This window comes from Gallus gallus, chromosome 18, assembly GCF_016699485.2.
Source record: "Gallus gallus isolate bGalGal1 chromosome 18, bGalGal1.mat.broiler.GRCg7b, whole genome shotgun sequence".
Classification (NCBI taxonomy): domain Eukaryota; kingdom Metazoa; phylum Chordata; class Aves; order Galliformes; family Phasianidae; genus Gallus; species Gallus gallus.
Window position 1 is genome coordinate 10336773 of NC_052549.1, and position 27734 is coordinate 10364506.

The following is a 27734-nucleotide window of genomic DNA, read 5'->3' on the forward strand; positions in this document are numbered from 1 at the left end:
ATCTCCTGGCTCTCCCTCTCACTCTTCTTGGCAGGGCAAGTTCTCCTTCGGGTTCCTTGCTGCGCTCCAAATGGCAGCGCCCAGTGCCTGCGCAGATGGCAGTGAGGGGATGGGGACCCACAGGTGCTGGGGGGCAGTAGGGCAGGGTGGAGCACAGCGGGAACAGCACATCCCTTTGGGTGCGTGGGGCAGGGTGCGCTCCCAGTCCGGTGATGCTGCAGTGCACGTTTCCACGCAGGGCAATGGGAGCCCTGCTGGGGGCTCCCTGGGGCTGTATGGGTGAATCAGGTGTTAACCCACCAGCTGCTCTTTCCTCTCACTGGGTTCTCCTTCTGCACCTGCATGGGCTTTTTCTGAGCAGCAGCAAAGGTGTGAAAGCGTGAATCCCCGTGCTGCCTGGTCTCTTGAGCCATGGCTGACATATTTTGCAGCTCAGGCTGTTCTAATTGCCTTTGAAAAATGCAAACCGAGAGCCAGGAACGCTGCGTGAGGGCATGGAAATGCAGCTGCCCATGGCAGCACGGGTGCCTGTTGGAGCTGAGGAGGATGGGAGGATCCACCTGGGCTGTGCCAGGGATGCTGCGTGCTGGGATGGCATGAGGAGCCCCACGAGGACTGCCAGGGGCAAGTGCTGCACGGGGGTGCCGGGGCTGAGCCTGTGTGCTCTGTGTATAGCAACAGCGCTAGCAGTGTTGGTGCAAAATGTGCCTCTTGCCCAGTGCTTCTGCAAGGCTGGGCAGATCGGCAGCAAAAACCTGAGCTGAGTTTGCATCTCTTTGCGTCCCCTTCGTGGCGAGCAGTGGCCCCGCTTCAGACAGGGAGCTGCAGAGCTGGTGCAGCTGTAGATAATACCAGCACAGGTGGGTGCTCAGCCCTGCAGACCCCACAGGTGGGTGCTCAGCCCACAGCCCCGCAGGGCGGTCCTGCAGAGCAGCTTCAGAGCGGCACTGTGACTGCTGAGCTCCGGGCGCAGCTCTGCGCGGTGTTTACCACCATCTTGGCTTGTTGCCTTATTTGTTCTCCTCTAATTGAGCAAATGCGCTGTAGGCAGCGAAGCTAGGCCAGCATTGACTTTATTAGGGGAGAGCATCAATACAGCGCCGCATGTTAGGAGGCTCAGCCTAACGCTGTCAGACTGCTGGAGTTTTAAAGTTGCACTTTATTCATGATGTTTTGATTTCTTGTGCTCTGGGGACTCCGACGTTGATAGATTGTGATGCGGTACCAGAACAATATAATATACGAGAGCAGCTTACTTCCAAAACAGGCATTTGCCACGAGAGCCCAACATTTTCTTGGATTTTCTTTTTCTTTTCTTTTTTTTTTTTTTGAGGGTGAAAAATGATGGCATAAAGAAATCCAAAGCTTTGCGCAGTTCCATCATCCAGAATTAGCAACCAGAAAGTCGGTGTTACTGCTGACTGGGAGGCTGCTGGATGCTGTTATGCCAAGCTAATTTCTGCCTTCTTTCTGCTGCTGCAGCAGCCCTGGCAGGAGCTGTTCTCACTCCAGAAGTCGGAGTTCCAACACAAGCAGGTTCCTGCTGCTGCCAGCAACTGAGTGCTGCTCTTGCAAGTGAGCATCCGCTGTGCTGTGCTCGGGGTCCCTGTGCTGCCGCGCTGGGAGCTGGGGTTGCAGCTTCAGCATGTTCTGAACTGCTCTCTGGCTTTGGGAAGGGGAACCCCTCCTCCCCCAAGGAGCTGCAGCTTGCTGAGCTGAGCGCTGTGGAAAGGGGGTGCTGCAGCTTTGGGGTCCTGCTGCCTCCCGTGCTGCCCTCCAGGCCCTGCAAGGTGGGGTTTGGGGTCAGAGTGTCGTGACTCCGGAATGCTGTGGATGTGTCAGAACAGCACTGTACACCACGTCGTTCTCGGAAATGTCTGAACCATTCTTGCTGAAACTTCCCTCACAGTTTCAGCCCGAGGCGGGCACTCAATATGGGAAACATTAGAGCGAGCTGACTTACACTGCATGAAGCTACAGGCGAGGGATAATAGGGTCTCTTAAAGTGCTGGGTACTGCAGTAGCACCGCACTCCATAAAGCCTGCAGCAGCCCAGGGCTGAGCCACCCGCACTCTGCTGCGGGCAAGCAGGCATGGTGTGGCCCTGCTGGGTCACAGTGTGCTCCCTGTGCGGTGACCCCGTGTGTGATGGGGCACCGGCAGCTTGCAGTGTGTTCACAGCCAGACCTCTATGCTGGTGGTGCAGAGGAACCTGGATAGAAGTGGTCCCCGGGTTTGGTTCTGGGTTCAGTCTTGGTCAGCATCTTCATCGTTGACCTGTATGAAGGGATAGAGTGCACCCTCTGCAAGTTTGCTGGTGGAGTGACTGACACCCCAGAAGGCTGCGCTGCCATTCAGCAAGAGCTGGGCAGGCTGAGACTTGGGTGGAGAGGAACCTGATGAGGTTCAACTAGGGCGAGTGTAGAGTCCTACACCCGGAGAGGAATAACTGCATGCATCAGTACAGGCTGGGGGCTGAGCTGCTGAAAGGAGCTGTACAAAGAGGAGACTGGGGGTCCTGGTGGCCAACAGTGGACCAGTGGTTGAGCAACAATTGAGCGACAGTTGGCCAACGGTTGACCAACGGTTGGCCAATGGTTGACCATGAGCCAGTAGTGCACCCTGTGGCCAAGAAGGCCAATGGCTCCCTGGGGTGCATTGCACTGAGCGCTGCCCTGCCATCAGGGCTGGGAGGCGTTCCCCTCTGCTCTGCCCTGTGGAGGGCACACCGGGAGCACTGAGCACCCTGCTGGGCTCCCCAGTTCCAGGCAGAGCTGCTGCAGAGCCCAGCGGAGGGTGCAGAGATGGTGGGGCCTGGAGCATCTCCCATAATGAGAAAGGCTGAGCCCTGGGGCTGTTCTCCTGGGGAAGAGGAGGCTGGGAGGGATCTGATGTGAGGCGAGGCAGATGCGGTATTTAAAGAGAGGCACGGGGAGTCTCTGAGGAGAGCCAGCACCACTTGCATATTAAAACAGAAAATTGCAATTAACAACAAAAAAGGGGCATTTTTATAACATTTTTTATTGAAGTCTTAATGAACAAATAAAGCAGCAGAGAAATCTGCATATGTGTTTGTGAGATATAAAACTGACTGAATCGAGATGAAGCAGCGAGAAAACTTGGCCCTTATTTCGTGCTAGATGGGGGAAGCAGAGCAGCAGAGAAGGGAGAGGAGCGGAGAGGAGCACAGCAGCTCCAGTGGGACTTGTGCAGAACGCTCCCCGGGATGAGAGGCGATGCTCCTGCTAATTCTTAACTCTGATTGCTTCTCCTTCTCTTCAGCGGAATTTAACTCGTTTGTGTGGGATATGAATAATTAAACGCCAAGGAATGATGTCCCGAGCAGTCCTCTCAGATGAGCGTTTGTGATTGTTTTAAAGCGCGCGGCGTCGGGTTTTAGTGCCTCTTTGATGGAATTCTGCTCCTTTCCAACTGCTGACACCAGTAACCCTATAAATTAGCACATGATGGAGGGAAATCTCCCGGCTGCTTCTGTTGGTTTTATGGTTTGATTTGTTAATAGGAATTTTGGGTCACAGCCAGGCGTCCCTTAACTGGTGAAGGGAAGACTTTGCCCACGGTGCAGCACCGACGCGGGGTCCTCGTGCTCTCCGTGTGCCACCATCCCGGGATGCTCAGCACCTCCTGGGGGCTGCTGCCTGCTGCTGGGGTTGCTTGCAATGGGGCTTTGCTTGCAGCAGGGGGTTGCTTGCAGTGGGGGGTTGCATGCAATGCTCGGTGCCTGTCCTGCTGCTGTTGCACAGCCGAAGTTTTCATTTATTCTGGAGGGAAAAGCGTTTGCATCTTCCCAACCAACGTGAACCCAAATACAAATAAATTTCTCTCAAAGTGCAGTCGTTGGAGAAACCCAAAGGCCGTTCGTCAGGCTGACATCAGAGGAGCCGCTCTCGCTCTGACAAGCAGCACAGGCTCATGTTTTATTCACCAGCCCTGAAAAATACCTTCCCGAAGAGGGGGCCCATAAATAAACCAGCGTGATGAATATTACACGGGATAAAAACTGATAAAGCAAGAGCCCCAGACACAGTGAGGTTGGGGAAGCACGTGGCTGTTGTCGCCTCCGATCCTGCGTGATGTGCTGGGGGTGGGGGAAGGCATCGTGGGGGGAATGGGCTGAGCCCAGCACCGCTCACCTGCACGCCTGTGTCTGTATGGGTGGGGTGAGCAGGGCTGGGGCAGCCGTCCCCACGTGTGTTACTGAGGGTTTGCATTGGCTGTGAGGTTTGCAGAGCGCTCACTGCACAGCACAGGGCTCCTGCTGGCTTCGTCCTCCTTGAACTTTCAGGAACGTTTGCCTTTCCTCCTCTCCACCCAATTTAAGGAAAACAATAGCTCAGCTCCCGGGGCGGCTGTGTCTTTGTGATGGTCTCCCTGTGCCTCTGAACAGTGGGCTGCAAGGAAACAAGGAGCATTGCATTCCAAAGCCCTGCATTCAAAGGCTGCAGGAGGAAGTTTGCACAGATGGATGCTCTGCAGTCCCACATTCAGCAAATTCAGTGTAAACTGCGTGCAGATCCCCTTGGAGAAGTTCCTTTGCTCTCCCTCCCGGAGCATCCCATGCCCCACACCTCCCCTCTGCAGGAGTCAGGGCCTTGAAATGAGAGCGCTTTGCTTTTTATTGCGTGGTTTGATTGCTGCCTGGTGGTCTGATCCACCACCAACAGCGCCAAAGCACCCATGGTAGGTGCAGCTCTGGGGCCATGGAGCAGCCCCACGGGTGGAGCACGGAGGGGTTAATGAAGGGAGCTCTGTGCAAAGTGGTTGGAGTTTACAGGGTGGCCACAGAACAGCATCAGCTGTAATGCTTATGGCATGAGGGGAAGAGATGGGAAGGTGCAGGCGTTGGTGCTGCCTCTCCCAGGCTCCGGCCAGGAAGGCTTCGTGGTGCCCTCCGGTGCTTCTTGTCGGCACGAATCCTGGGCTCTATCAAAGCTTAATCAAGGTGATGGCAATAATGAGGCTGGGAGGGGTGGGGGCTCAGCTGCAGAGGGCTCAGCACTGTGCACGTGGGGAAGCACCCGCACCTCTGGGGAGGGCGAGAGCGATGGGGGTGCTGGTGCCACCGACCCCCCCATGTCTGCACACTGGGGCCAGCCCTGCTCCCCGCCCCACCCCCACCCACTGCCAGCAGTGTATTAAAAAAACATAATTGATTTTCCTTCCTGCCAGTGCTTAACCCGGACTTTCCCGCTGCAGCAGCAGAGGGCCCTGATTACAATATCTCTGAAGAGGGCACCGTGAGTTATAGTAATGGACACTCTTCTGCCTGTCTGTGCCGCCCATAAATCTCTCCCCTCCTGGAAGTGCAGATGGTCCATAACCGTCCATCATCCCGAGCGAGCGCCGGACAGCCCGGGGTGGGCTGCTCCTCTGAGGCCACGTTTCTGCAAGCTCAACGGAACTGCGGCTCGGCGTGAGCTCTCGGTAATGGAGCACGAGCTGCTCTGCCATCAGCTGTGATTTAGGGGGGAACGGGCAGTAAATATCCCGCAGGCTGCGGTGGGAGGGACGGCACTGTGGCTGCTTCGGCACAGCGGTGCTCGCTCCTGGCACTGTGCTGCTGCGTGGCCACGTGTGCTGTGTGACCTCCTGGCGTGGTCGCTGTCACCGAGGGGTCCCCACAGGGTCCCTGCTCTGTCCCCTGCGCCCAGCCCTGCAGGACCTGCTCGCTCGCAGCCGCGGATTTAGGAGCAAACATGCAAACTTTCCCCCCAGGAGCTGTCCTGGAGGGGTTGCAGAGCTCTGAGCTGCCTTCTGTTGGCACGGCCCCACGTCACCGAGTGCCCTTATTTACGAGCATCCCTCTGGCGTGGCCTTTAAGCGCTTCCATTATGATTTTTGCATCGTGCTTACTGTGAGCCCAGGCCCGCTGAGACCCCGACGTGGCAGCAGTGGCTGCTCTGGGAGCACTGGGCTCACTCAAATTGAGTTGGAGCTCTTGCTGCGGCCATGGAGGGGTCTCTTTCCCTGAGTAATGACCTGGAATTGGATCATGCTGCGTTTATTAGACAGTGAGAGCTGTGCAGGATCAAAGCAAAGCAGGCTGAGCACCGCAGAGCTGGGGGAGAGCAGCCTTTTTCTGGCAAGCAAACAACCCAGCAGCCCGAGGAGGGGATCTGTGCTCCTGATGACAGAGCTGCAGCCATGCACCGGCAGGAAATCTTTTTGTGGGTCAGTGTCACCTGGCCCGTGGGCAGGGCTGTGGGGCTGCAGGCATGGAGCTGGTGGCTGACCCCAGGGCTCCATGCTTTGGCAGCCCTGGGGCTCCTCACTGGGGGCACCGCAGCCCTGTGCCCACCCGTGCTGGGGCTGCCGAGGGCAGCGTGGGGCAGGGAGAGCAATTGCAGCAGTAATTAATGGCTGTGCTGGAGGGAGCTGACAGCTCACTGAGCCTGCAGTGCGATGAGCAGCTGGATGCTGCGCTCCCAACAAGCTGCTCTGTGGGCTGCTGGGGCCGGGGGCAAGCCCTGCATGGGCTCTGCATGTCAGCAGGCCCCCAGCGTGCCCCTACCCTGTGCCCTGCAGAGCCATCCCTGCAGAGAGGAGGGGCTGGGGCTGCTTTGCAGATTCAGGCGCCATCAGCTGGGTTTATTAAGCTAATAAAACAATGTTAAGTATCCGCACACTGGAGCCCCCTGAGGTCTTTTTATGTGCAGAGAGGACCCGAGGGATCCCAGCGTCTCCGAACTGATGATTGCTCTGTCACACTAATAGATAGCAGAGCAGGTAGCACTGCGCCAGGCACCGCTCCTCCACCAGCACTGTGCCCTCAGCTGGACCCCATCTGCTCCTTGAACTGGTGCCCGTGCAGCCCCGGTGCAGCGCTCAGCTCTGTGGGGTGGCAGTGCCACCTCCATGCACACAGCAGTGCTGTGCTGTGCTGCACCTGGTGGGCAGAGCATCACCTCACCGGGCCCCCGGCATCCCCTTCCTGCACGGTGGTGTAGGGCGATGCACTGGCAGCATGCAAAGCAGCCGCGTATAATAGATAATAATTAATAGACTGCTCCAGCGGCTAGCTAGGTAAGTAGATAAATAATTTTAATTATCCTTGGGGAGGCTGTAAATTCGCACACAGCCCTTTATTAAACTCTCTGTTTACAACAGTCATTTATATTGTGTGTCATTTTGCATAAAACCCCCTTGGGGCCGAATTGCGCTGTGTAATAATGGCTCCGTTATTAGCAGTGCCTCTGCCCAGAGCCATGGGGCTCCAGCCATTGCCGACGGCCCCGGTGGCACGATGGGGCTGAGGGCCAGCAGGATCAGGAGGTTCCCAAGCCCCCCCCAGCTCCTTCCCAGCGGTGTTTGTGCCTTTGTGCTGATGGCAGAACGGGTGTTTTTTTTTTCACCTCTCCCCCATTTATTTGCACGGGTCTCTCCAAAGAGCCATAAATTCCGAGCGGTGAAATCCCGCTGCGTCAGCAGTCTGCGAAATGAATTGATATTAAACACGACAAAAGTCTCTCTCATTCACCCCGGCCACTTTCTGCTTCCCTCCCTGAAGACGTAATTGAGAAGTGGAGGGATGCTGGTTGCCATCACCCCTGCCTGGAGCAGCACTGTGCCGCCTATCGCCGGGATCTCATTAATTAGGGATTATTTACCAATAGCTGCTCTCCATGTGCCCCCATCCTGCAGAGCCCCGCTCTCCATGGCCTCACCGGTTTCCAGTGCCACTCCTGGCAGTAGCTCTGTGTGCCTTTGGGGTCACTTTTTGGGCACAGCCCGCATTTCCCCACTGTGCGTTCTGCACCCGGAGCAGCAGCAGACGCCCGGCGCTGGGGATGGAGCACTGCTTGGGAAGTGCTGCTGCTGTCTTTGTGAGCTGAAACCTCACTATTTGGTGTGCGCCGATGTGCAGCCACTCCCCCGGCGCTGACTCCAACGTGGGTGAGAGGTAACTCCACGGCCACCATCAAGGATGGTTTAATATCCCCGTTTCTGTGTCTCCAGGCAGTGGGGGGGACGTGGGCAGCCCGGTGGGGCGGTGTGTGCCCCCACACAGAGCATTCCCTGCTGCGGGGTTGGGGTTATTCGTTATTTTTAGCAATCGATGTTATTGATGCCGTGCGAGCTGGAGGAAGCCACTGGAGGGCTGTTCTTCCAACTCATTACATTTAGAGCTGAACTATCCCCCTTTTATATAAATCCTGACACATAAAGATAAAATACGTTGCTTTCCGTTGAGCCGCAGCCCGGACGCGGGGATGGGTTGGTGCTGAGTCAGGGCGGCCCCGCGCACACCCGGCCGTGGGGAGGGGTCCCCCGGGGGGCATTGAGCGCCGCTCTGGGGCTGCGCTGCACGGCTCCCATACGGGCTGAAGGATTCGGCTGAGGTTCCCGGCGTGGGGCTCTGCCCCGCTCCCTGCCAACCCAGGAGCGTTGGTCCCCCCATCGTGGTGCCGGGGACTGCCCCCGCTGCCCCCCGACCCGGCGCTGCCAGAGGGGCTCCCGCGCACCGCGCTGCCGCCGCCTCATTAGCATTACCGCTCGGCCAATCTCCGTGATTAATGTGCTGACTCGAGCAGTGAACCCGGGGTTGAGATGAAACGTAAACCCCGCGCTCCTTCCCGCACGGTCTCGCTCACTCGGTGGAATCCCAATCGCTGCGGAGGGGATCGATGCTAACCCGCTTGCCGCCCGCTGGGGGCGATTTGGGGTCAGGAGGGTCCCCGCAGGGCTGCCCCCACGTGGCACGAAGGCACGGAGCGTCCGTGCGTCTGTCCGCAGCGTGGCACTCGGCCGCCCCCGGCACAGCAAGAGGAGGCGCAGAGGAGAGAGCCCCCCCAGCGCATCCACTGCATCAGCCCAGGGCTGGAGTGGAGCCCAGGCCCGCCTGAGAGGGCTCTTACCATTACCTTTGTAGTTCTTCATTTAGAGAGCAAAAGCACAGAACCCAAACCTCTTCTTAAAGCAACGCATCAGCGCATCCCTTCAGGGAAAAGCACTCTCACACCGAGGTTTTCCTGCACTCTCGCTGTCCTCATTGCCTCCGTTCTGCACTTTCAGAGCTCTTCCCCCCCCCCCCCCCCCCTCCTCCGGCCATTCCCTCTGTGCTCAGGATTTGTTTCTTTCAAAATAATAACAATAATAATAAAAAAAGAGTGTTTTTACTGTTGTTCCCAATCGACGTTATGGTAGATCCGCGTTGATGCAAAAAGCCCTCCCCTGCTCGCCCTGCCGTGCTCCGTGCCCTCCCCCCCCCATCTCCTACCTGCAGCCTGGTGGTGCCGGGCGCCCCCAGACCCCACCGGGCTCCTCAGTGCTGTCCTTTTGCTGTCACCCCTCGGAGCAGAGCTGCGGGCTGTGCTGTGTCCCATCGGTTCTCAGCGAGGAGGGAGAGCTCAGGTTAATTTACGGTGTGCGAGGGAACCGGGGATGGGAATAGCGTCTGCCCTCTAAATAAGTCATGAAGCAGGATCCCAACAGCACAATTAGAACCCTCCGTTAATGATTATTTATGGGGCTGGGAATGCTTATTTAACCTGACTATATTAAATATTAAACCAAATTATAATATTTATAACCGTATTTCCAACAAAAGGGAGCGGTGCGCATTGGGGCAGGGCTGTGCAAGCAGGTGGGGCTGTGCCCAATCCAAGGGTCCCAGGGTCCCCACTCCAGCCACACCACGGCTCACACAGCTGGGACATGAGGAGGAGAGCTGCCCTGAATGGCTTCGGCCAGAGCTGGGCACTGCCAGGAGGGCGCAGAGCGGTACTGGTGGCACACACTGAGCTGGGGCTGGGGATGTGGATCTGCTGTTCTGAGTGCCAGTGGGGGCCCTGGGGTGGTTGGGACATGGGCAGGGCTGCAACCCTGCTAGTGCTGGGCACGTTGGCGTCCTGCTGGCCCCACAGTGTCCCAGAAGGGGTGGGAGAAGCTGTCAGCCCTGGCGTGGCCGATGGACACCGTCAGCAGGGAAATGGGCTGAGCAAAACACCCAATTGAATTGATTTCACTTGCAATTGGAAAGTCTATTGGCAAGCAAACTGTGTTATCAACCTGAAACAAGCTGAGCAATGTGCTCTGCTGGGGGCTGTGTGGTGTGAGGCCCCACTGACCCGTCCGCTCCCATCGCTGTGGGGTGCTCTGCGTTCCCACCATGAGCAGAGCACAGGGAGGCAGTGGGCTGCATTTGGAATACAGCATCCATACACCCTGTGGTCCTTAGGCTCTGCCAGCTCCGAATGCTTTCTGTCCATGAGAGCATGTTGGCAACACCAGCCCTCAGGGGCTGAATGCCCAATGGGGGCAATGTCCCTTGCGGGGCTCTGTCACGGGGCAGCAGGGACAGCAGGATTTCCATCTGCAGAGGGCACTGAGACAGGACCTGTGGCTGGATTCCTGCAAAGGTTCAAGGCTGTTGAGACCACTAACAGTATTTCAGGTGTGCAATCTAAGGTAATGATGGGGCTAATCAAATCTCAGGCATAAGCTGTGGCTTCTGAGGTCAGGAGGGAGTGCACCACACCTTGCACAGGGGCGCTTAATTGCTTTTGTCTTCCCCTGAATCAAAGCAGACAGCTGGGCTGGGTGGGCATGGGGCTGTGCTCGGGGCTCACAGCTGTGTGCCTGCTGGAATTCAGTTGCTTTTCAGCGTTGCCACAGCTCCTGTTCTGCTTGCCCCAGCAAATGTGGCAGGTGAGTGAAAAATCCCTCCGAGTTCCCAAAGACGGTGTGATTGCAGGTTCTGTGGCCTATTGCAGATAAAATGATGATTAAGGGGTCCTACCCTATAAGCAGACAACCATGTTTGACCTTATTTAGGCTCCTAATCAATTTGCCCCCGGTGTGATTAATTGAGATGCTGGCCATTGATTTTCCTTAAGACAGGAGGAGCGGTGGAGGTGGGATTTGCAGGGATGGCTGTGAGGAGAGCATAGTGCTGGTGGTGGAGCAGCAGTAGTGAGCAGTGCTGAGCCCTGTGCAGGGCAGAGGTACCCCCTCAGTGCAGCTTTGGGTCTCGCTGTTGGCTGCCAGCACAGTTCTGCCTCTTTCCTCTGTTTGCAGAAAGGTAACAGGGCCTACTGCTGTGTGGTTGGGCATGGGGGTATGGGAAGGACTCTGTGAACCTGGGACTGGGGTGGGCTCGGAGGGGACAGAAGGATGGGGCGCATTGTGTGTCTGTGCTGCGGAGCCCTGCAGAGCTGCTGGCTGTTGTGTGGGATGAGTTATGTGCTGGGGGATTCGGTGCTCTGGTCAATTATTGCAGGCAGTAAAGCACCCTGCTGCTGTTTTCCCATGGCAGAGCTGAAGGTGGAAGGACAGGGACGTGTGCTCCCCTGCCCACAGCTCCCAGCCCCACTCCTGGACCCCCCCACCCCACAGCGCCCTCCTGCCCATGTCTGCATGGTTTCAGTCTCCCATTGCCATGGGGAAGTCTCAGCATAGCAGCCCTGGGGGGAGCTGGGACTCCCCGCCCCCAGCATCCCTGTGGGGTGGGGGTGAGCAGCATCAGGGCCCCCTCCCTGTGAGCTGCCTGCAGCCATCAGGGTGGGCAGTGCTGTGCCCACAGCCGCTCTTGCGAGCTGAAGGACCTGCAGCATGGATGATTGGAAAGGATTTTCTAGTTAAATTGCTGAGCAGATGGATTTACCCTGGACTGGTCCTTGTGGACTCTGGAACATTTTCTCTTCTGTCACGGTTCCTTTTTATGACCTGCCATTTGCTCCAGCAAGCAAAGAGAGAGCTCTTGGCGTCCCGCTGCCATCGGGAGCACGTGGGCATCACTGCTGGGAGCTGCGAGCTCCTTTTGAGGAACACAGCCACGGCCAGCAGGGCACCGGGCTCATCCCAGCCCTGGGCTAGCAGCGTCCAGCAGCGCCGTGCTGCCCTGTGCTCTGCACACCTCCCGCCCTCCACCATCCATCCCTCTGCAGCCCTGGGATGATGCCACCTCTTCTCCGAGCAGTGTCACCCTCCGGTTGCAGGCGGCATTCCTCTGCGGGGTGGTGGCAGTGGGCACGGGGGCTGTGGTGGCCCTGGGGAGGGCGGATGCTCTGCTTGCTGCAGCATTGATCGTGCGGCTGCTCGGGTTTCCACTGTTCCTGTTTATGAGCGATATTTCTCTTTCTTAGAAGAAGGGGAAAAGATGACACACGATCTTCCACTGAAGCCTTTCCCCTTCCTCCGGCGGTGTTTCTGCCATTTACATTAAGGGCTGCACCGGCTTGGAGTAAATGGAGCAGGTTTGCAATTAGTTTTCAAAGTACTTATCTCATTAAAGTAAATGAATTATTGATTTAGTGACACTCATGCTTTTAGTGAGCGGCACCGTGCCATCACCGCTCTGTTCCCTGGCTCCCTTGGCCGGCCCTCGCACACTCCCTCCTTGCACGCACGCGTGTGCGGCTGTGTGCCCGTCCCTCCCCGTGTGAGCCTGGCGCTGGGCGCCCAGCTGGATGTCCCCCAGCGTGTGGGGCTGCAGGAGGGTGAAGTGCTGCTCCACGGCCAAACATTGATGGCTGCGCCTGCCTGCCCTGCGCCAGCTGCTGACTCATCTCTTTCACGCTGCTCTGTTGAGATTTAATCTCTCCCGTAAGAGAAAATACTCCGTTAATGGGAACCCTCCTGCCCATGGCTGCCTCTCTCCCTGTGCCAGGGCAGGGGCTGCGCTGCAGGCAGGAGCTGAGCGATGGGGGTGCGCACCCAGCAGCACAGTGTGGGCGCACCGCTCCTTGCGCGGTGCCTCCGTACTGCTGTGCTGTGCATTTGGGCACGGGAAGCTCTTCCTCCCCTTTCTCCTCCTCCTCAGGGCAGCGTTGTCTGGGGAAGGCAGTGGCAGTGCAGCTGGAGCTGAAGGTCAGCACCGTTCCAGAGCATTGCACGTCCATGGGTGCCCAGCCAAGTGCCGGCTGTGTGACAGCTGTGTGCCGACTGTGAGCCAGAGGTGTGCTATCTGTGTGCCAGCTGCGTGCCAGCCATGATCCGGCCGTGTGCCAGCCATGTGCTAGCCGTGATCATGCTGTGTGTTAGACATGATTAGCTGTGTGCCAGCCGTGTGCTAGCCATGATGAGCCACGACTGAGCCATGTGCTAGCCATGATCCAGCCATGTGCTAGCCATGTTCTAACCTCGTGTCAGGTGTATGCCAGCCAGCATTGTGCAGCGAAGCAGAGCAGGTCTGCTCTGTCCAGGCAAGAGGCATCTGCTGACAATATCTGAGAGGAGGGTGCAGGAGAAGAGCAGCGCTGTGCTGTCAGTGGCAGCCAAGAAGTGACTGCACTTTTTGGCTCAGAGCCGGCAGTTGGGCGACACTCCCAGTCACTCAGCCTTGAAGCTGTCCCACTGCCCATCCCAGTGCCCATCCTGGTGCTGTGGCTCTGTTCCCACTGCAACAAAGCTGCAGGGAGGGCTACGAGGGCTTGCGTGGCCGCTGCCCATATTGCAGCAGAGCGAGAGGTGATGGGGTGCTGGGTGCCTTCGGAGCCGCCCTATAGGTCAGAGCATCCCGTTACGTATATCCCTGCTAACACGGGGACCTGCCTCTGGGCTGCAGCCCTCACCCCACTGCTGCCTGCATCAGTGCTGGGAATGGGGCGTTCCATCTTTCTGAGTTTAAGGATAAAAAAAAAATCCTTCTCATTTAATTAAAAGTGTTGACATTGTGCCTGGCCATCCCGCCCGCCAGAGAACGTGGTTATAAATTAAACATTAAACCTTTAATGGCCCATAAAGAAATATTCGCCGCTGCTTATGTATATAGGGGATATAAATAGAGAGGGCTGCTGGGGGAGGGGCAGGATATTATTTTTCCTCAGCCAGATAATCTTTGCTAATGAATTTAATTAAAAGAAAAAATTAATTTAGGATTTTTGGTGGAGGGAATGGGGGGGGGGGGGGGGGGGTCAGAATGTACTTTGGGAAAGTTCTGCTGAGAAGTTTCCTGGGTAGGCGCAGCGCTGGGGCTGAGGGCGGGGGGTCCTCCCTGGGTGCCCACTCAGGGCTCCCCCTGCCCCCCCCCCCCCCCCCCCCCCCCCATCCCACCACCTGGGCTCAGGATGGCTCAGAGGGCTTCTGAGCTCAGAGGAGAGCATGTCTGAGGATGGGAGCAGGCGGTGGTTTGCTGCTGGTGTGGGGACATCCTCGCGTTGGGGACCGGGGGCTTCCCACCTCCGTGCGCTGAGCTGGAGAACGTGTCTAGCCGGGCTGGAGCTTTCTGGAGGGTTTTTATCATAAGAGCACTAATGGAAGTCAGCACCAGCCTAATGAGCTGTGTTCCTCCATGAATCTGATTCATTGAGGCAGGAATTACCATAATTGATTATCCTGCTGTGCGCCTGAGAGCGGTGTTTGCTAACAGAAGTGCCTGGGAACCCACTCTGTGCTTCCAACGTTGGGGTTGTGACTTCGAGTTGAGCTCACGTGGGGCTCTGGAACAGCCCCGGGGCCGTGTGTGGGGCTGCACCACTATGGGGCCAGAGGAACACAAGGGGACGTAAGGGGGCAGCGGATTTGGGGCGTTCTCCAAGCAGAGGTTTTCGGGTGGGGAGAGGCTGCTGGGACTCTGCGCCTCGAGGTCGGCAAAGAAGCGGTGAGCAAACAGAAGCAATCCTCATCTGCTCTCTCTCAAAAAAAAAATCCCGTGCCATATGAGCCGCTCTCATTATTTTTGAGGGTCTGACATGATTGATGAACATTCGGGTTGGCACCGTTGCCAAAGCCAATTAGCTGAAGTGCAGCTTTCAGGAAGTTTTCTTTGAAATTCGGTCATCTTCTCCAAGAAGTACCCAACGCTGGGACAGCGGGGCAGGAGGGGGGGGGGGGGGGCTGACATGGGGTGTCCCTGGGTGATGCTGCACCCTGCAGAGCCAGGAGCATCAACCACAGCCGTGCCCGGTGCCCCCCAGCCTGGCTTCCTGCTGCTAACAGCGAGCGTTCCCAGGGCTCCTGGGAGGTAACGTTGCTGTTTATCCTGGCGTTCTAACATTTTGCTGGTCAATGAGCAAATAGCGTTGCCTGTAAGCAGGTTTAGCAATAGTAATCATTGATTTTAATTCTTCCTCCTCTTTCTTGTCTTTTCTTAGAGAGCCCAGCGTGAGCACCGCAGGAGGAACTTGGCTGCATAAAGGTACAGAGCTGTCCCCTTCAGATGAGCCCACAGTGCTTGTGTGCCCCGCTGCCCAAACCCTGCCCCAGGGTCCCCCCAGGGAGGCAGGGACCGGGAGCTGAGAGCTGCATGTGTGGGGCAGGGAGATTTGGGCTGTGTGGGGTGGGAGGGTGTAGAGCTGCAGGGAGGGCTGCTCCGGCCCTGGGCACCCATCCCCGGCACCGAGCTACGTGCAGAGTGGCATGAATGGAGTGAGCCCAGGCAGCACCGCCCGGGCTGTGGTGTCTGTGGGGTGTCCGTGTGTGCTGGCGGTGCTGTCTGTCTGTGCGCTGTGTGGCTCCGGGAGCACTCCTTATGGCCGTGTGCTGAAGGGCTGTGTCCTCACCCGGGTGATGCCATCCCCACGATGGTACCCCAGAGGGATGCTGCTGGCTCGTGGGGTAACACAGCCTGGCTGCTGTGCAGCTCGCTGAGCCCCAGGGTGGTGCCGATGGAGCAGAGAGCTGTGTGGGGAGGAGAGCTCTGGTGGTGGTGGGGTGAGGATGGCCCAGGTGTGCCTGGCAGTGAGCTGCTCTGCAGGCTGAGTGGGGCTGTGAGTCTGCCAGAGGGAGTACAGAAGAGCCGAGGGCATCAAAGGGCCCATGCCCAACCTGCACTGGGAGCTGGCAGCAGATGCGTGGTGCAGGCAATGGAGTAGAGCATGTGGGCAGTGTGTTCCCTGCTGCAGTCATTGTGGGGAGCACGCAGGTCCTGGGCACCCATGGTGTCACCATTCAGGGCCGTGCTCTGGGTGGGGGATGCAGCACAGCTCTGCGTGCCTGGGATGGAGCTGTGTGTCCACCCAACCCTGTGCTGCCCTTCTGGGAGAGGCCTTTTGGGATGAGCTCACAGACGCCGTGGGTGGGGGCACGGCCTGCCCCAAGCCTGCATGGCTGAGTGCTCAGGGAGGAGATCTCCCCTGCAGCAGTGGGGACACAGCAGTGGGGTTGCTGTCCTGCAGACACAGCGCCCGGAGCCTTGTTTTGACACGGGCTGTCTGCAAGGGTTCCCACGGGGTGAAGGTAGTCCATGAAAACAGGGCTGGGAAGGGCTGGTGGAGGAGGAGGTGACAGCACTGTGAGCAGAACCAGGCAAAGAGGAGCTGCTCTGCAGAGCTGGGGTGATGCTGCACCCCCGGCTGGCAGCCCCTGCCCAGGGTGTCCCCTTGGTGGGTCTCAGCTGTTGTGGTGACTGAGGTTTTATTTGGAAGCTTGTGTCAAAATGCAGCAGGGAGCCTCTGCCCAAAGAGGACAGCATCCTTCCCGTCCCACCAGCACTGTGGGGTCTGGCTGCTGTGCCCCTGGCTGTGACTGCGGCTGTCCTTGCAGGGTGCAAAGAAAGAGGGGAGAGTGTTATCACCATGACATAAGAGGAGCGGGAAGCCCCCAGCTCCTGCTGCCTGCAGTGGTGGCTCCTCTGCTTTATCACCCTCTCCTGGTACTGAATTATTGAGAGTGTTGCTTTCTTTTATTGCTGTGCTGGAGGAGCAATGCCTCAGCCTGGCTCTGCTTTGAATATGATTACGGGCCTGGAGATGTCAGAGCCAGCAGGGCCCCAGAGACCAATCTGCCACCCCTCTCGCTCCTTTGCCTTCCCTTACTCTTATTTATTCCCTTGCTCCTGCGTCTGGTTCAGCGCACACGGTCCCTTTGCTCTCCTCTGCGGCGCAGAGCCCCACAGGGACAGGAGATTTAGTAGCAGCCGTGCAGCGCATGCAGAGCTGCCCCACGCGGGCAGGGCTCTCATATCTGGGCATCCCACCGCGTGCAAATGGGGAGCTGTCCTTACACCATCGGTCCCATTGACCCCAGGGGTGCCGCTCTGTGGCTGCCCTGCACAGCACAGGAGCGTTGTGTCGGGGCTGTGCAGGACGCGCTGTGCTGCAGGGCTGCGCGGCTGCTGCTGAGGGTCCTGGTGTCACTGAGGGCTCCAGGTGCCCCCCTCCTGCAGGCGAGTACTGGGAGCCGGCTGGCAGCTCGCAGGTTAATGGTGAGAGCCTTATTGACAGGGGAGCTTGGAAAATGCTGAGGCAGGACGTCTGCCGCTCCGTGTGTCCGTGCGGAGCCCGCGCCGCTCCTGCGAGCGCACACACTGCCACTGCCAGACCCCCACCCGCACCCCGTGCAGCCTCCCGCTCACCCACTTGCCCTTCCCTTTGCTCTTCAGGATACCAGAGAGGATTTATTTTTCATCCTTTGCTCTCCCATTTTTTTATTTTCCTTTATGATGAACTAAGTCCCCTCCTGGCTCCTCGCACCGGAGCTGCACCGCAGCTTCCCGCTGCCCACCCGGGCTCCTTCTCACGGCTGCAGCCCCCCCTGTGGCCCCGCGGCAGCATGCCGGGCACTCAGCCCTGAGCACCCACGCCGTGCATGCACTGCACTGCACTGCTCTGGGGGCTGCAGCTGGACTGAGGAGTGGCGCCCAGAGCTGCCCGCTGCCGCCCGCCGATCCGCGGAGCTGCGCTGCACCCACTGCTGACATGATGATGTATTTTTGGGTAGGTACCGCCACCAGGGCTGCTTGCCCTCCCTCTTTGCTGGGGCTTTGCTCGGGGTTTGAGTTGTTCCATGCCGGTGTCGCTTTCCAGCAGTGCTGCCTGCCAAGAGAGTGATCCCCTCTTCCAGCCGGGCGCAGGCAGCGTGTGGTTGTGGTGCCATGGAGGAGCTGAGCAGAGCTCCCCGCTCATCCCTGCCCAAGAGCAAAGGGACGGACCCCATGGCCAGGAGTCCCTCACCTGGCCCCATCCTGCCCAGAAGCATTCCTCCCTGTCCCGGTGCCCCATGTGGGTGTGTGGGATCAGCGTGCAGCAGCTCAGGCACAGCTCCTGCTGGGAGCGCTGCTCAGATGGGGTGGGCTCTGTTGGCTGCCCATGGACATTTGTGCTGGGAGAGGCGGTGTGATCTGTGCTCTGTGGGACGGGACGATCCCAGCCCTTCCCTCATCCCAAGAGGTCCCTGCACCTCTCCAGCAACTCTGTCCATGATAGTGTGATAGTGTGAGTTTGGCTGTGCTCACACAGAGGCCTTTGTGTGGGGTCAGTGCTGCAGCCCAGCTGTGGGGCTGGATCCAGCCTGAGATCGGGGAAGAGATCTCTGCAGATATCCCTGCCCACCCCTAGAGCTCGGAGTGGGGGGCTGGGGCTGTGCAGGTGCTCTGCAGCAGCTGTGCCCAGGGATGGGATGCTGAGTGTGTATGTGGGTGCAAGCTTGCTGCTGGTGTACCTGGGACGTTGAGCAAAGGGGAAAGGAGTTGTGGATCAGGAGCCTGTGGGGCTGACAGAGTTGTTCCTGCCAGGTCAGTAATGCTGCCTGGACTCTTAGCGAGCTGCTGCAGCTTTGGAAGCACAGTGCTTTCTGGAGGTTGTGCTTGCAGCTCCATGGCATCACATGGCTTTGTGAGCTGGTGCAGGGCTGCATGGCTGGGAGCAGCAGCCGGGATGCACTCTCAGTGCTGGGATGCAGTGCCCAAAGGTCTCCCTTCCTAAGGTGCCGGTACCTCCGGATGGGGCAGTGACTGTTTTGCTCTCAGCACGGTGCCTGACCATCGTTTCTTAGCGCTGTGGACGTCTTTCCATTGCGAGTGTGGGAGGAAGGGGAAGGTCTGGTCCCCGCATGGCAGGAGCACGGCTGGGAGCACTGCAGGAGCTCTGCGGTGGCGATCGGCAGCGGGCGGCTCAGTAATCGACACCGCAACAGGCTGAGATGCCAAAGCAAAACGTCTTCAAATTAACCGTAATTGCAGGAGAAATAAAGAGCATGCGGGGCGAGTGGAGGGAGGGTTCTATAAATATTATGATTTTTAAAGTTTGCCCTGGAGTCCTAGAGACTGTTTAAACGCTAATATCCTGTCTGTGCATTTAAAAAGCCTTATAATGAGGATGGAGTGTCTGCTTCCCCAGCACCTCCTGCCTCGCGCTCCCACACCGCCCACCTCACCCGTCGCGTCCCAGTGCAGTGCAGCACCCCCCGCTCCCCCCATTGCTGGGGCTGCTCTGTGCCCCACAGCCTGCAGTGCCCCTCCTGCCCTATGCTGCAGCCCCACAGTGCGGGTGTCAGCCCAGCACACAGCCCTGCTGTGGGCCGGAGGTGTACATTCTCCTGGGTACCCACAGGGATTTGTTCCAGGGAAGGGGAAGCTCTGGGAAGGCGCTGTGTTAAGGCTCTGCAGGCTCTGGTTCCTCACAGTGCTTTGCTGAGCTGGGAGTGAATGTGACCACCCTCATCCAGCAGCACTGCTCCCACCTCCAGAGGGCACGACACTGAGCGCCTGCACCCCAGGAAAGCAAATGTCCTGTCCTGGCATGTGTCCCTGTGTCATGGAAAGAGGTCCCAGATCTGTCCAGGCCCTGAAGGGTTCTTTGCCCCTTGGAGTGATGAGATGAGAGGGCTGAGATTGGAGGGAGCTGTGGGGAGGTCCCGCATCCCTTCTGTCTGCTGCTGGCCATGGGCTGGCGCAGGGCTCCCTGCTGTGTGCCACTGCTGGGGCCACCCGGCTGTGAGCCCAGGGTGCTCCGCAGCATCTGCTCTGCCACGGTTCTGCTTCCTGCACATTAATTCTCATTAAATCCAGGGAGCCCGATTGCCTCTTCATGTAAATATTTTGTCAAGTGAAAGGGCTTTAGGAAGGGCTGTGCTGATGGAAGGAGAAAGGCCAGGCTTTCTCGCGGGTGCGGTGCCTGCCCTCTCTCATTAAAGCATGACCTGTGCCCCGGTGTGGGCAGCTGCTCCGTGCGCAGTCAGCCTGGAGCTGTGTGACCACCGGGTGCTGCTGGGCAGTGCAGTGCCCACCGCCCCACTGCCCTCATGTGCCCCACTGCACTCACCTGCAGCAGCACCAGGAGGGTGGAGGAGCATCTCAGGGCCCCATCCCTTCTCCTCCCTTCTCCTCGCTGTGGGTGAGCAAAGTTTCAGCGAGCTGATATTTCTCCCTGCTTCCCATTAAACTTTCATGTGCTTTCTCTGCATTTCTGCTCCCTTCCCGGCTGTTCCAGCTGCTGTCCCAGATAGCTGCTGTCGGTTGTGATCCTCTCCTTATCTGATGAGGTCATGTTTGGTGCCGGTGACATCACCGCCACTGCCTGGGGACCGTGAGCGCAGTGCTGTGACCGGGGCTGGGAGCCTGGAGCAGCGTCAGGGCTGCTATGTGGGTCAGCAGCCGCAGGTGCGGCTCCCACTGGGAGCGGTGCAGAGCCAAGGCTCCCTCGCAGTGGAAATCTCTGCCTTGTTTTTGGAGTTTAGAGCAGACAGCGGCTTCACCAACCCCCTGAGAGCCACCGGCTCAGGGGGGGCAACGCAGGAAGGAGGCTTAATTGCTTGCAGAGGGGGCTCCCCAAGGTGTCCCCACGGAGCGATGCTGGACGCAGGAGTCCCACGTGGCAGCGTCCCGCAGTGCTCACCGCTCGCTTCCCCGCTGCTGCGCGCTCTGCAGCCCCGCGTTCCCTCTCCCCAGCAACTTGCTGGAGCTCGTCCTCCTCCCCACTCCTCTCTCCCCCTCTGTGTTTTGGCTGCACAGCCATCGGGGTGCCTGGTGGCACAGTGAGCCTCCTGGGGCTGCATCTTCGCTGCATTGCCCGTTGCTGGCACCACGTGCAGCTGCTGTGCAGCCCCGCGTGAGCCTCACTGCCAGGGATAAACGCACACACTGACTGCTGAGCCCCTGTCTGTGGCTGTTGGGTTGCTCTGCTTGCAGCCCCCTGCTAGGGCTCCCTGCAGCCCATGGCACCCCTCTCCTGGGGAGACGTCAGGAAGCACCCAGCACTCCCCACCACACAATCCTGCCTGTTCCCTGGTGCCGTGGAGCTGTCTGACTCACCCCCCAGCACAGCAAAGGCCAATGAGGACCTGGAGCGGGTGGCTGCCCTCAGGGAGAGCCGATTCCCCCAGCTCCCTTGGGCTGCAGCACCCTCCCCAGCGTCCCACCTGTGCTCCCTGTGATGTCCCCACACCCGTTGGGAATGGTCTGTAATGGCTGTATTGGATTCTGTTTCACTTGTGGTCGGTTTGAACCACACCTGTCTTTCAGAGAAGGAGCAATAAACCAGAAATCTATGGATGGCTGTGCGGGAGGCAGAGAGCGTGCTGGGGCTCAGGGCAGCCCCTGGTCGCTGCTCCAAGGCTGGGAGCTGCAGTGCAGAGAGCGATGGTGGTGCTGGAGCAGGAGAAAGTGCTTCGGTTTGTGTGCTGTCAGCACAGGGTGCTGTGTTGGCCCAGTGAAGTCTGATGCTGCTGCTCAGCAGCAGATGGGCCAGGGTGGGCAGGGGAAAGCTTGGGCAGCAGAGTCAGGTGTGTGCACAGCGATGGCATGGAGCAGGCTGAGGTGTGAGGCAGAGACCTTCCCGCAGTGCTGCAGAGCCCTTGGCACCCACCTGTCCCTTATCTGTCCCCTCCTGCTGTCCTGGTCCGCATGCAGCACCGTGTGCTCCTTGAGGACAGTGGATGCGTGGGTCCATGCCCTCACCCCAGCCCTGGAGCTCCCCTCGATCACACCAGCTCAGATCCATCAACACCTTCATCTAATTGCTTTTTGTCTATGACTAGCAACTAATGAGCTTTTAATTAATGAGCGTCTCAGCTTGGGGGCACTGTGGACGGGGTTGGAGGAGAGGACCAGGTGTGTGCTGTGCTGGAGGGGTGCTTTGCTCGCAGCTGCAGTCTGGTGGTGCCCCGGTGCTTGGGGCAGCTCCGAGCTGTGCTCCGGATGGATGTCACCCTGATTGCCACTTGGGTGAAGTTTTCCAATGGAAGGAGGAGCTGAGCACGTGGCAGATGTGACCACACATCTCCAGGCACCACGCAGCCGCGCTGGGCCACCATCATTACGTACATCCCAGGGGCAGCGCAGGGTTTGGCCTTCCCACAGGCAGATCCCTCCTTCCACCCCTCCCGGCACAGCATCAGCTGCCAGGCTCCAGCGCTCTGCTGGGCTCTGAGCTGCTGTCCGGGGCCGCTCCCACCCTGGTGCCACGCTGTTCTCCCTCTTCCAGAAAACAAAACCAAGGAGCCCTCAAGGGTTCATTTAAAATAAATAAAAAATGAAAATAGTGCTGATTTGAAGGAAAGCCAGCCCCATCCTGTGCATGGGAGCGCGTCGCCAACCCATCCCCGAAGGGCAGAGAGAAAGATGTGCTTAGAACTGCAGCCCTGTGCAACTTCTGCCTTTGATCATATATCTTACATGTGCCCTTTGCTTTCCCTCTTCTGATATTTATTAGGTTTAATTTTACTGGGACACGGCTCTAAGTGAGACAGATGGAACGGGGTCTGTGTGCCTGGTGAACACTTCTTAATTAAACAGATAAATAAACTTTCCTTCCCGGAGACTTTAAGTTTCGGAGGGGTTCCTCCGGGGCTGCAGCTCTGCGGGGCTGCACAGCTCTGGCCAGGGCTCCCCGGCATGGCTGTGCCATCAGCTGGGGTGGGTGGAAGCAGCAGGGCAAGGGAAATGGGCCGTGGGTGGTGGTAAGGACCTGTTCCTACCCCGAGCTGGTGGTGGGCTGGCACAGCCCTTCTATGCTTGTGCCCCATGGATGCTCTCCACTGCAGTCAGGCAGACACTGGGGATGGCTGCAGGAGGGAGAGAGATGATGCGAGCACTCCTTGGCTCCTGGAGCCACACCTGGTTCCTCCATCCTATGGGATTTTGCATCATACACAGGAGCGCGGAGATAACCACTGCTGTGTTGGGGAGAGGAGCACAGGGCAAATGTGGCAAATCCCTGCTGCTGATGGTGCGGAGGGCTCCTGGATGGAGTGCCTGCAGCCCATTGGTGATGGAGCTGGGCACGGCTGCCAGCGCCCCGCTCCCTGCTGGAGCACCACCTCTCCTCACCCCTTGGTGCCGGCCCTGCTGGCACAGGGCAGTGCCAGGACTTGCAGCGCTGCCACCCGCCAGGAGTGTGTTTGAGTCACCCTGCCCGGAGCCAGGCTCCAGCGAGGGGGAGGACGGGCAGATGACCTCATCCTGGAGCTGCTCTTCCTCAGCGCTCACCTCACGTGGTGTGCTTGGTTGGATGCTGTGGGCCGTGCCCTTCCCTTTTCACCTCTGTGTAAGAGCAGCGGGGGTGTCTGCTGGGCAGGGCATCCTCACCCTGTGCCAGGGGTGTGTAGTGCATACCCCTCACCACAGCTGCACGAGGGGCTTTGGGGACATGCTCCTCTGCCCTTGCACGGCTGCCCTGGGCACTGAAGCATACAGGAGAGAGCAGTATGGAGGCTGTAGGGCTCTGGAGCTGGAGGCGAGCAGGGAGCGCAGGGTCTGAGCACCGTGGTTCCTGGGGAGGGTCACTGCATTGGGCTTGGGTCCCTCACGGTCCCATAGGAGTTGGAGGGTGAGTGGCCGTGGTGGGACAGGGGAGCTCACAGAGGGTGCCGGCAGCAGCTGAGGGTGCTGCTGGCAGTGGGTGCTGCTGCCTGGATCCTTCTGTTCAGCGAGGGATGGTGGTGGTGACAACTCCCCCTGGTCTGGGGTCCCCCCCTGATCCAGCACCCCGTGTCCCTCAGCAGCGTTGTGCCCAGCAGCAGGACCCCGTGCAGGGCTGGGATCCCCCTGGCCCCCGGCCGCCCTCTCCGTTCCGGATGGCTTTTCCTGGAGCGGTTGTTTCCACGAGGTTCTGCCTGGTGGCCCGGGGTTGGCCGTGCAATACGCCTCGTCTGATGAGTATCTGCAGCAGAAACTGGAACCGCTGCGAGTGTACCAGGACACTGCAGCATGTCGCTATGTCTAGGGATACTGTGGAAAATCCCAGCCTCCAAATAGGGCCGTTCATGTGCTGGAGGCTCCGGAGGAGACAGAGCATCAGCAGCTGCTGGCACAGACCTGCCTTTGTGCATCACATTTGGCCAAGATGGAAACCGAACGGCACCCAGGTTTCGTTTCGCACGTAGCCCAGGACAAAGCCGTCCCGGCGGCTCTGTGGCCGTGCCGCGGTGCCACCCCCGCGTGCGGGTGGGCAGAGCGGGGCGCGGGGCCGCGACCCCCGTGGCGGCACCCGGTTCTGCGGCACCCGGGGGTCCGCGGCGGGGTGGGAGCGGGCCGAGCGCACGCGGCCGTCCCTCGCGGGTGCCGGCACGTAGGCTATTGCCATGGCAGCTGTGACAAAGGTGTGCGTGGTATCGATTCGTCAGGGCTGCTGGCAGCATCCCCGGAGTGCCCCCGGCCCGCGCCGCAGCCCGTGCGTGGCCGGGGCCGGCGCGGGGGCCGCGGCTCGGGGAGGGGCCGCACGCGCGTGGCGGGGCCGATCCCCCCCCCCCCCCAACACGGCGGTGCCGCGCGTGGCCGCGGGGCTGCGGCTGCGGGAGGAGGGGCCGGGTGCGGTGCGCGGCTCCACGCGCGGCCGCGTCTGCGTGTGTGAATCCCGGGGGAGAGCGTGGTGCGTGTGCGCGTGTCCCGCTGTGTGTGCGTGGGGGGATCCCGGGGCCGCCGGCGGGGCGCGGGGGGAGGATGGGGGCGGGGGGGCGGTGGTGGAAGCGGCGGTTGCGGGGCTCCCGGCGCGGTGCCGCCGCAGCGCGGAGCTCCGCCGAGGACCGGGGCAGCCCCGCAGCCGCCGCAGCGCCGCCCCCGCCCCGCAGCGCGCGTGCCCGGGGCCGCCCGGGGCCGGGGAAGCCAACCGCGAGCGAACGGCAGCGGCGGAGGGGTTAAGTGCGGGATCAGCTGTTCTCATGTCATTACGGATTCTCTTCATTTTACACAGAGCTCTGTTTGATGTCTGAATGCACAGGGGACTCCCCCTCCTCCTCCAACTCCCACCCCTTTTATTTCACTCCCTCACCCTCTCTCCCTTCCTCCTCCCCTTCCTTTCTCTCTCTCCCCCTTCTCCTTCTCTCTCTCACACGCACACCCTTTGCAGACCGTTCATTCAGTGCCAGTGTCTAATGGCACCGAAGTAAATAGCCGAGCATTGTTCCGGCAGTGTCAGAGCAGAGCGGGGCCAGCCTTCCTCTGATGAATTCCTCCTAAATAGCGCCCGAGGGGGACGGGAGGGGACGGAAGAGGAGGGGGAGTGCCAGAGGGGAGAGCCAGGAAGACAGAGGATAAGCAGTGTGTAGAAGAGGACGAAACTGCGAGCAGCTTCACGGCTACCTGTCAACACATGCTGTGCTCCATGGCTAACTCGGGCTGCCTCCTTGTCTCCAACTCAGGCATGCTTCCTCACTCTCTCCCCTGTCCTCCAGCCTTCCTCTACCTCCAACAGGTAAGTGACCCTCTTCTGGGGATTTTTTTGCTTTGCGGCTCACACGTGCTTTCTCTCAGCGAAGGGTCAGAGTTTAACCTCTTCCTCCCCAGCCTCTCCCGGCCTCCCCGGCGCATCCTTCCCACCGGCGCGTTGTGTCGCGTTGGCGGCCGCTGCTCCTCGGGTGCGACTTCGGTTGGCTGCGGGGTCCCTCCGGTTCTTCTGCTCTGTGAGGCGGTGGGATTACGGCCGGGGCGTGCGGGGCTGAGGCGGTGCTGCAGGCGGGCGGCGGGCACAGCTCCAGCTCCTGCTGCTCAGCACGGCACGGAGCGCTCGGTGCTCTGCGCACGGGGACCGCGCTGCTCCGGCCCAGGCAGAGGGGGAAGCGAGGAGCTGCGTGCGTGCGTGCACCTGAGTGTGTGTCTGTGTGCTGTGCGCGGTCACGTAGGGGTGGATGGGGCTGCCCGGCTGCAGGCATGGGGTGCTGCAGGTGCATCCCAGGAGGGCGCTGGGCCGGAGCTCGCGCAGCCGGCGCTGGCTTGCAGGCACCAGCAGGTCTGTGTGCCCTCAGCTTCTCTCCCAACTTCCCGTCAGGGCTCGCGGCTCCTGGGTGCTGCCCGATCCCAAGCGCCGAGTTCCAGGCTCGCCATCCCAGGGGACGCGCGGCTCGAGACAGGCGGTGTTTTCTTCAAAAGCCTCTTTGCTGCATCGGAAATCCCAGCCTCCCAGCCGGGCTAACTGCTCCATTTGTGCTTTCAGGAGTTTAAAAATTCATAGCATCCTACTGCGCTCCGCCTGGCCTGCACGCTCACCTGGCAGCTGGGGACAGCGGCCGGCGCGGTGCAGCCCCACGGCCTGGGCAGGGGATGGGGGCTGTGCATCGCTTCCCTGAGCCCATGTCTGCTTGCAGCCAGCACGCAGCTGGGCTGGGGACAGCAAGGCCTGGGCTGCTCCACGCAGCGCGTCGGGGCCGGGCTGGCGCAGCCACTGCTGGTTACACAAGTGTGCGGAGCTGCTGCATGTGCAGGGGTCTGGAGCTCGCGCGGGGCTGCTGCAGAGGCTGGCCGGAACGGTGCGTGATTTATTCCACCTTCCTGCAGGCAGAGGCTGTGGGCGAGCTGGGGTTGGGCTGAATTTTGATCTGCGCTTCCCTGGGCTGCGCAGAGCACAGCAGCTCATCCGCAGCCGCTGCTTGGCTGTCCTGGTGCACCGGGGGGGAGCTCAGGGCCTCTGACACCAGGAAGGAATCATCCCCAGGCCCCCGCCCTCCCCCGGGGGGGGTTCTGTGTGTCTGCAGGGAGAGCAGCAGATGCTTCAAGGCGGCTGCTCCACGCGTTGCAGCACCCGACGCAGAGCGGCTGCGCTGCCCGCAGCTCCTGGGCTGTGCCGGTGCCGGTGCTGGTGCTGGTGCTGGTACTGGAGGCTGCGGGGGATGGCAGCTCTTGGAGCCGGCTCAGGCCGTGGTCCTGGCGACCACTGGGATGTGTGCAAGAGGTGCCTGAGGTCTGCGGAAGGAAAAGCGCTTGTCTCAGCGCAGCTCAGCCCCGATTGCACCCAGCGGTTTCTGGGACTTTTGCTGCCCCATTTGCTGTTGTTTGGGGGTGGTGTTGTGCCCGTCCTCCTGCCCTCCCTGATGCCTTCTGCTCCTCGGCTGCAGGTTTGGCCTCACAAGCGCGAGAGGAGGGTTTTACGGAGAGATTTAGAGTCAGGTTTTCACCCAGCGGTGACCAAGGTGGAGGCCAAAGCCTCTGTCCTTCCCCCAGCCCTGTCTGTTGCTGAGGGTCTGCACAGCATTTGGAGATGATGTTTCTGGTGCAAGCTGCAGCAAGACGTCGGGACAGGATGGGGCTGGCAGTGACCACGTGGGGAATGGCACAGGGAGCTGAATGGCACGGGGCAGGGCTCCTTGCCCTGTCCATGTGAGCAGCGGGCACATCAGCCCTGCCCCGCTCACTGCGCAGCGCTCTGTCCATGGACTCACTCTGCGTTTTGGATGCAACGATGTCAATGCGCCCGTGCACCAAAGCCCGCAGCAGTGCCGAGCGTGTGCAGCCCCACAGCTCACCTCACACCAGCTTGGGCCGCTTTGCACAGCTGGAAACACCCGGGAGAGTTCAACAAACTTCATTCCAAATGCGCTGCGGATCGAGGGAAGTTCAGCTCGGGGTTACGGTGTGAGCCTGGCATCCACATAGCAGGGCGGGTGGCACACAGCTGGCGCAGGTGTGTGTGCCGGCGGTACTCGGTGCTGGTGCCCAACAGCTGTGCCGGGGCAGTGCATGCTGGGTTCTGCTCAGGGTGCCGGGACATGGAGAATGGCAGTGCCACTGCGGTGTGCTCAGCGGTCCCCGCTGCCCTTTGCTTTACCCATTCCTGCAGAGGCAGCTCTGTTGTTGCTCCCTAGCAGCGGTGTTTTGGATCTTGATGGTGTTGGAGGGGATGACCAAG

The 27734-nt window shown here is 59.7% G+C and overlaps 1 protein-coding gene and 1 non-coding gene across 24 annotated transcripts in view; both read left to right on the top strand.

Annotated features, from left to right (window-relative positions):
• RBFOX3 (RNA binding fox-1 homolog 3) overlaps window positions 1-27734 on the top strand; it is a 111672-nt gene that overhangs the window by 68712 nt on the left and 15226 nt on the right. For 10 of the 23 annotated variants that reach the window (XM_040649861.2, XM_046902221.1, XM_040649851.2 and 7 more), the window contains 2 exons: window positions 15054-15097; window positions 25255-25307. In XM_040649861.2, coding sequence (XP_040505795.1) covers window positions 25257-25307 — 51 coding nt within the window. In that variant the 5' untranslated portion in view covers window positions 15054-15097; window positions 25255-25256. Of the gene's footprint in view, window positions 1-15053; window positions 15098-24958; window positions 25308-27734 lie in introns of those variants that run through there. The other 13 variants (XM_040649857.2, XM_046902219.1, XM_040649855.2 and 10 more) reach the window with 3 other exon arrangements.
• MIR7443 (microRNA 7443) lies at window positions 20967-21024 on the top strand. Its single transcript, NR_105611.2, has one exon. It is a non-coding gene; the product is annotated as a microRNA 7443 (primary transcript).